General features: G+C 44.0%; 1 protein-coding gene across 5 annotated transcripts in view; it reads right to left on the bottom strand.

Moving 5' to 3' along the window:
• Nucleotides 1-8565, bottom strand: part of LRRC69 (leucine rich repeat containing 69) — an 87845-nt gene extending 79280 nt beyond the window's left edge. For 3 of the 5 annotated variants that reach the window (XM_077876298.1, XM_077876297.1, XM_077876299.1), the window contains exon 1: nt 8309-8564. In XM_077876298.1, coding sequence (XP_077732424.1) covers nt 8309-8491 — 183 coding nt within the window. In that variant the 5' untranslated portion in view covers nt 8492-8564. Of the gene's footprint in view, nt 1-8308 lie in introns of all 5 variants that reach the window. The other 2 variants (XM_077876301.1, XM_077876296.1) reach the window with 2 other exon arrangements.
• Between the last annotated feature and the right edge of the window lie 348 nt (nt 8566-8913).

Consider the following 8913-nt stretch of genomic DNA (forward strand, 5'->3'; position numbering starts at 1 on the left):
GACATATGACATTTTGTAAGTTTAAAGTGTGCAGCATGTTGACCTGATACATACATAAACTGCAGCCTGATTACCACCATAGCTTTAGCTAGCACCTCTGTCGGGTCATATAATTATCTCCTTTTTGTGCTAGGAACAATTAGGATCTAGTCTCTTAGCAACTTTGTAGTTTTTAATACAGTTATTATTGACTCTAATCACTATGCAGTGTAGGATGACGTATTATCTACTAGTTCGTATCTTTAAACAAGGTTTCCCCAATTCCCCCACCCCCCAGCCTCTAGTAACCAACATTCTGTTCTCTCACAGCCATTTTTCGATGACATTTTCAGAGAAGAGAAAAACGGCCACAGAATCATGACTTTCTGCTAACTCGTTAATTTTGGTGGGAAAAAAATTTTTTTTATTCTTTCTAGTGATAATGTGTTTCAGGATTCTGTTTCCATTAAACTGTTACTTTACCTTAGTTCTTCAGTTATTATAATAGGTTTCTATATTTCCTGCTCCCACTTGGCATATACGTCCTTCTCCAGGAAGCCACCTTCCTTTTGTAGTTGTATGGCACTGTGTGCTTTCTATGACCAATTATTCTGCTTCATATTTTAGTGACTGATTTACCTCTACTATTACGTTGTGATTCATCTAACATTCAAAGAACAGGGTCTGGAACATAATAGTTGCTCAATAAACGATAGTTGAATGCTGCAAGCTAATGGTTAGATCATTTCTGTAAGCTAATGGTTCCCACTGAGGAATACTCATTATGGCTCCATGTCTTTTTTTTTTTTTTCTTTAATTGAGTATCTGTTGAACTCAGTCAGCTCCAATCTTCCTGGCTTGATTTACTTCCTTCTAAGGGTCTGCATGCTTTCCTTATTCTAACTCTCTGCTCATTCTGAGTAACCCCTATGCTTAATTCAGTGTAGTGCCTGCCATCATATGTATGCCTAGAACTTGCACCAGGCAACATAATTAAACCTAACACTTAATTATGCTGTGTTTGTAGCTGTTAATTACACTTGAAAACTCTGTGCTATTTATTTTGTCTTTCGATTGCTTATTTGATTTTTAAAATGATATCTATGACTAACTTGGATAAAAACATTTTTAAAAGTGTTAAAAACAAACAAACTGAGTTCAGGGGTGACTGGGTGGCACAGTTGGTTAAGCCCCTGACTCTTGGCTTCTGCTCAGTCATGATCTCAGGGTCGTGAGATCGAGCCCTGGGTCACTCACGCTCAAGGCAGAGTCTGCTTAAGACTCTCTCTCCCTCTTCCTCTGCCCCTTATCCCCTCTAAAGATAAATACATACATCTTTTTTAAAAAATGAGTTCAAATGTCCATTTTATCTGGTTGTCTTTTGAACTAAATCATGCTTGATGATACCATTTGGAAATGAGCTATTAGATCATTTGCCTATAATAGATGTGTATATGTTTTAGCTAGTATGTGACCATTAATCCTTAAATTATTTAAGGATAATGAATATTTCCATTCACTATACCTAAGTAATGCACAGTACAATGTCAGGTTCTGTAAACTATTTAATAAAAATAATTGAATCAAATCAATGAGAGAAGACTAATGGAATTTTTTAATGGGGTTTTTATATTTTTTAATAGCATGTGTATGACCAAGGTATATCTGGGAGAGGGTAGCATTATAGCTCACTGCTAATTCTTAGCACTGCCTTTTTAAAATTTCTCTAAGGAATCTGTGGCATCTTTAAAACTATAGGGTTTTTTTACAAAAAGATTTGATCGATTTATTCATGAGAGGCATGCCGGGAGAGGCAGAGACATAGGCAGAGGGAGAAGAAGCAGGCTCCCTGTGGGGATCCCGGTGTGGGACTTGATCCTATGACCCCGGGATCATGACCTGAGCCAAAGGCGGATGCTCAGACACAGAGCCACCCAAGTGCCCCTAAAACTACAGTTTAATACAGTTGCCAAATGCTTCTCCTAAGTCCAGCTCTTCCTGCAAGATTCTGTTTATTTGAATAATTTTGCAAATTTCAAAACTATTATTTAATAGTTTTAACTACTAGAAGTTGCAGCAACTTCTTAGTATATAATCAGATTTAGCAAAACAATTGTAATTTCACTGGAAAGACAGGCAAAGGTTCCAAGGTCCAGCCTGGCATCTAATCACTGAAGATCTCGGCAACTAAGCCCTGTGCCCTTGGAGCCCAAAGTTAAACCCAGTGTCGTGGAATTGGCAATTCCTACTCATCCAGCGTAAGATGGATTTTCTGATCAGCATTTGTAGTAAAATCATTAACAAAGTGTTACCTGTTAGCATCCTGTCAGAAGCTTCTTTTTTTAATTTTTATTTATTTATTTATTTATTTATTTATTTATTTTTATTTATTTATTTTTCTGTCAGAAGCTTCTTAAGGAAGAAAACAGAAGAAACAGAGACGAGAGTTTCACATTATCAGGAAGGAGGAATTACGACACAGAACTGACATTCAGTTAAAATGTAAGACCTGAAGGGTTTGGAAGAGTGAAGCATTTGGATGCTTACGTGAGGGTAAGGGCCAAAGTCTTCCGAGCAAGCAGTACGGTGAGGCGTCCCGTACAAGGTAACGTTGGCACAACTTTAGGTGCTGGGAGTAACGAAGCATGTTTTAGAGACGAGGCAAGTGGGGCATAGAGAGATGAGCAGAGTCGTTTCACATCCCCCAGCGGGCAAGTGAGAGAAGAGGCTTGAGGGTCCTCCAGACACCTGACTGCCAGCTAGTCGGAAAGCTGAAGTTCCAGAAAGGGTGCAGGAGGGTGCAGGAGGCTTACCAGAGGCCCGGGGGGGGGGGGGGAGCAGCAGAGGCAAAGGAAGAAGGCAGGAGCTTGGAAAGGAGGAACTGCCTAGTACCTCTGACCTGGACAGGATGGAGCGAAGCAGGACAGTAAATCCCCGCTTGACAGAAGGGCCAGGTCAGAAACAGAGGCTTTACCTACTTGATGGGGGAAGAAGAGATTTCCCGTGGTAAGGCAGACAAATGCTGACAACCAGCACGGGGGACATCAGTTCCCTACTGTCGCCTGGGACACCCGAGGAGGGAGGGGGCAGCCAGCCTAGCTCACCCCACGGATGCCCGCTCCCTGCGCTCTCAGGGCCGCCTTCTCCTACGTCTCTGGCTACAGATGCTCCCGGCCCAGGACAGTTCTCCCTCGTGGCGCTTTTCAGAAATGTTATGTCCCATCTCAGGCTTTCCCCACTAAGTCCGAGGCTGGGGACACGTGGAGACGGCCGTCCTCTCCCACTTGGCCAACACCCAGCAGTGCGGCACCCACCCCGGCTCGCCCAACTGCTGAACAGGGCTGGGAGGAAGCAAGCGGGCCGCGGCGGGGCCCAGGGCGAAGGCCGTGGACCGGGTACGGGCCACCGAGGAGGACGGTAAAGCAGGAGAGGGAGAGAGGAGAGACACAGCAACGAACTCCCAGACCACCCGGCTCTGCTCAGCTCGGCCTTATTTGCTGTCCACGGCTGATGGTCCGGGAAGGGCTCCGGGACACCGTATCTAGGCCCCAGGCGGCCGGGCCTGCGAGCCTCGGAGGGGCCCGCACCGGTACAGGTGCCGGCCACCGGGGCAGCTGGTGAAGCTGCACCCTGCAAAGGGCTCCCACCCGCCCGCCCAAGGCCCCGTGCTGTGGTTCACCAGGTGCCCCGCACCAGGGCACGACCCGGCCTCGGGCCTCAGGGGAAGAGCTTCTCTGAGCGCTGCTGCCATCCCAGCACTTGCCACCGAACGACCGGCCATCAACTCATTCTTTCCCATGTCATCAGAAGGGACTGAAATGTCCCCAAGTTTCACTAGTCAAATAAGCAAAGAAAGAAGAGGAAGGATCTCGTATTTTCTAAAGAACCTCCTCCCGTTTTGCCCCAGTTGCCACTTACACCAGTGACCGTAAGAGCAGCTGTAACTTCGGGAAGTTCCTCTGTGCCTGGCATTGGGCTTCCCCTCTGTCAACATTTAGCTTCATCCTCAAACGAGAAGACGGCGTCCGTGTGTTTTCCACATCTGCATCCTTGGGACCAGCACAGACCCAAGAAGACCAAACTCATATGTAAACAAATGGTCAAGTAGGGTCAATCCATGTGGCATTCAAACCTACTATCTTTAGGCAACCCAGTTTCTCTTTTTCTTTTCTTTTAAGATTTTATTTATTCATTCATGAGAGACAGAGAGAGAGAGACAGGCAGAGGGAGAAGCAGGCTCCATGCAGGGAGCCTGACGTGGGACTCGATCCCGGGTCTCCAGGATCAGGCCCTGGGCTGAAGGCAGGCGCTAAACCACTGAGCCACCCAGGGATCCCCCAGTTTTTCTTTTCAGAACTACAAATTGAACACCCCACCCTGACAAATTTTACACTAAGTATATAAATAATGAAACAGAGCTGAAAGCAACCTTGAAAGAGACTTCATGTTATAGACATATTCACTGGTTGAGGGACCTTGACAAGTGACCTAACCTCTTACTGAACCATATGGGCATTTTATTAACAACGTGAGGGTAGTAACTTCCTTGAGCACAATTGAACACAATTGCTAGCATTGTGCCTGGCTCTCAAGAAATGATTGATGTTGTTATTCTATTTGCTACCATTATACGAGTGCTGAAATTTAAAAGTATCATTTTTGCTTTAGCAACTTGAAAAATATCGAGATTATTTTAATATTTTGTAGAAAATATGACCAAATATCAGAATATTGGGGCAAACCGGACTTCCTATGATGATTTAAAAAAAAAAAGTCTAGTCCAAAAGGCAAGCACAGTATGGACCCCTCCCTCCCCCCCTGCAAAATGCAGTAGGGGGATACTTTCTCTTTTTTTTTTTTTTTAAGATTTTATTTATTTATTCATGAGGGACACAGAGAGAGAGAGAGAGAGAGAGAGATGTAGACACAGAGAGAGGGAGAAGCAGGCTCCATGCAGGGAGCCCGAGGTGGGACTTGATCCTGGGTCTCCAGGATCACGCCCTGGGCAGAATGTGACGCTAAACCACTGAGTTACTTGGGCTGCCCGGTAGGGGGACACTTTCAATACTTTGTAATAAAAAGATAGGATTTGAAGGAATACAAGAAAGAGTTCAAACTAACTTTTGAAAAAAAAAAAAAAACAATCGGGTTTTATTAGAAAATGATCAGAATAAGAATGATGACCTTAGAACTATGACAGACCTACCACCAGGTTGTAAAGATCACGAGGACACTTTGTGGCTTCGATCAGTCGTCCACGTGTCAGCTGGAATGCCACGTGTCCTACCTGCCTTCTCTGCTGTCCTCTCCCTAGCACTGACCACTGCCTTGTGTCCTGCTTGTTCTGCTTGATTGTTTCTTACAGCTCTACTGGCTGGAATGGAAGCTCCACGAAGGCCGGGATTTTCATCTGCTGCTGAATCACCAGTTCCTAGTGCCTGAGACACAGACGGTGCTCACTACTTAGGTACGGATTGAGTAAATGAAGGCAGAAATTGAGACCCAGGGGGATCAAGCATCTTTAATTTAGCTGGTAAGTGGCTGAACCAGTTAAGATATCCAGGTCTCCCAAATGCTCCTCCAGGGCGAGCAGCCCCTCTTACCTCTCTCTTTTCTGAAACTATCACCTGTCCGCTCTGCTAGAAACTATGGGAACGACTGTGCAGTATTTCTGAACTATATGAACAATCTATATCTTTGGAAGGTTTCCAGCACATTTTATTCAAGCTGCTTCTAGAACTTCCATTATAAAGTGGAGATTGACTTTTTTTTCAAAATTCCACAACTGGGGAGATGCTACATGAAAAAAAAAAAAATTGCTAGTTCATGAACAGCTAAACAATAATGGCATTTGCCTGAATCTGACTTGCAAAGCGCTTTAAAGGTAGACCACAGGAAGCCTACTTTCTAAATCCGTTGAATTCTTCTTTGAAAGGAAGGGCTGAGGGGCGCCTGGGTGGCTCAGACGGTGAAGCCTGAAGCCCTCCAGCCCAGGTCATGATCTTGGGGTCCTGGGATCGAGCCCCATGTCGGGCTTCCTGCTCAGTGGGGAGCCTGCCTCTCTCTCTCCCTCTGCCCTTCTCCCAGCTTATTCTCTCTCTCTCTCAAATAAATAATTTTTTTTTAAAAGGTAAGGGCTAAGCTTAGCCAGCTCCCTATTTTAGGAAGTTGTGAGCAAACAGATGTCAAAATTTAAGGACTTTCATAAATAAAAGGATAAGGAGGAAAGGACTGGGGGAGCTATGAGAAGATGACACAGTAAGGATAATCAGACTCAGGCTTTTTTCCCTGAGGAAATGTATTTTACAGTCTTTAATGTTTTTTTACTAAACAGCTATTGACCAAACATGAAAGAATACATAAAACTTTGAGCCATGTAAGAGTTAAAAAAAAAAAAAATTGAACCGCCACATACCTGGAGGAGGATGGCACCCGGAGGCTTACTCTTATACTCTTACAAAATAAGAAAGGCAACTAAGAAAGTGGAAAATATGGGCCAGAGGAGACAATGGGTCCAACTCAGGGAAACCACAAAGTGATGCCCTCACCTCAGTATCCAGCAAACCTACATGCTAATCAGCTTAGACAGGGGCAGGGGGGTGGGGATCCGGGGGGGGGGGGAGGAGTCACTCCACGGAAAAGCACATTTGATAGAACATGTAAGATAATCAAGTTTGAAATAAAAGGAAGCCATGACAAAGGCAAAAGATGCAGAATGAAAGAAAGGTGAATGGAAACTCCAAGGCAACAGAAACGGTACGTGAAGAAGAAAATGTAATAATCATGAGACATTAATCAACTCTGCATGAAGGTTATTTAATTAATGAGACACATTTCAGAATTCTCCAAGAGACAAAATATTTAACCACGGTTTTAACGGGATGCGGCCTAAGTGGTGTACACATCTTATAAAAGTAAGAAGTTTAAAATTTCTGGCGAGGAGGAGGGAGGGAGAGCTGAAGGTGGATTAGAGATGCTGACACAGTCATCATACAGAGTAAAAAGAGACTGTCGCTGGGAAGAGAAGAAACGAAGGTGCAGCAAGTCTAAAAGATGGAGAAACGAAGTATGCCAATGGTGTTTGGAAGAATGAAGGAGAGTGATATCTAACATGGACAAATGAAGGGGAAAAAATGAGTGAGAAATGTTTATAAATGGAGATCAGGTTTTGGGGTGAGGCAGAGTGGAACAGAAGATAGCAGCTTTCTATTATAAGCCTTCTGCAGTACGTGATTCTCTTAAAACAATGCACTGGGTTACTTTAATGGGAAACAAAAATCGAGTAGGAGAAAATTAACTCATGGCTCAGTCAAACCCTAGATTCTTTTGCACAGAAACTCCTCTGTCCTATTAGAAAAGTCCAAATCTTTGTCCTGTAACCATATGTGCACTTTTGAAAGTGACCATTAAAAGGAGGAGTTTGTATTACTCTGTTTTTCGAAAAGATGTGGCCACAGGTTACAAGTTCAAATAATTTTATGACTCTGAAAGGAAATGAGGTAGGTGAAGGTAAGAAGATAGAGTTTGGGTTTTGTGTGTGGGGTTTTTTTTTTTTTTTTTTTTTTGATAACTCTGAATTCAAAACTAATGAACTCCAGTGACTTTACAGTTATAGGTTCTTTCAGTGCTCAGTGACAGTTTAGAAGTGAATACAAAGAAAACTGCAAAACTAATACCCCTTGCCTACTCCCAACCTCAAGATCTTTAGCAGCTGAAGTTTCGCGTTGTTGGGCAGAAACGTTTAACAGGGGCATCTGGGATTCATTCGTGTCAGCTAAGAAGGGTATTCTTTATTTAAAATACTAACCTTCTTTTAAAGACTGCTTCAGAAGAAATGAATGTGTCCTCCTTCCCGTCCCCCGCCAGCACTCCCATTTCAAAGTTCAGCCCGCCCTAGGAAATTGAAAAGGAACCCCCTTGCTACATCCAAGAAGGTTTCTTCATTCCATATGCAGAAGCTTCAGGATAGTCTCCAGGGCGAACAGCATCTCCGGGACCCTCAATCCCACTTCCAGATGGAGCCCCCAAGGTAGACAAGCAGATCCAGGCTCTCAACCCTTTTCCAGATGACAGCCTCCAGAAAGATGAGTGTGGCAGAGACCTAATCCTCCGATTCCAGCTGTGCACACCAATAAGCTGAAACCTCTTCTTCCCTACCATATGTAGTAATCCCCTACGGGAGAAAGCTTTTTGATGCCTCTCCAACAACACTCCACAGTAAGTCTCCCGGGAGCTAAGGCCCCAGAGATCAAAGCTTTATTTTTCTCTCACCTCTTTTCTCTCTTCCTTATTTTCCAACCTCAATCCCAAAAGATACGCTGTTCCTCACCTGGGTCAAGGTGCTTATCTCCGGGCACACCTTGCGGATTTGGTTATTCTGGAGATCTAGAGTCTTCAGGCCAGGCAGCTTACTTAATGCTGAGGGCATCTTTGTTATCCCCTTCCCATTCAAGGTAACGATCTTGGTGTCTTTACCACCCTTCAGTGCTCTTATTAACAATCTTTCAGTCATGGGCTTGGAAGAAGGGGAAGGTAACCATTAGGGATCAAGTTCCTTATTGTGCACCTTTCTTTAGAACCTCTAACTACAGAATGGGTGTGCCATGGAAACCAAAACATTCCGAGATCTACCATGTTGAAGACAGGAGGCATCAGATAGTTTCCTCTGAAAAAGATCCCGAGAGAAAATAGCTGCTTCCAGGTTTGGAGCGGGAAATGTACAAGAGGAGCCTAGGGTGTCTTACGCCAGGGACATGCAAGTTTTCAGACTCATGAGATCACACATCAAAAGGACACAAAAACCAACTGCTAGAGGCTCCCATTGGTCTAAAATGGGAAATCCGAGGATCAGACAGAGTAAAGCGAGACATGTGAAAATACATTAAAATCTGAGAGTTCATAATGGTATTTTAAAAATAAAGGAAACTCATTGAT

The sequence above is a fragment of the Canis aureus genome, chromosome 28 (genome assembly GCF_053574225.1).
Source record: "Canis aureus isolate CA01 chromosome 28, VMU_Caureus_v.1.0, whole genome shotgun sequence".
NCBI lineage: Eukaryota > Metazoa > Chordata > Mammalia > Carnivora > Canidae > Canis > Canis aureus.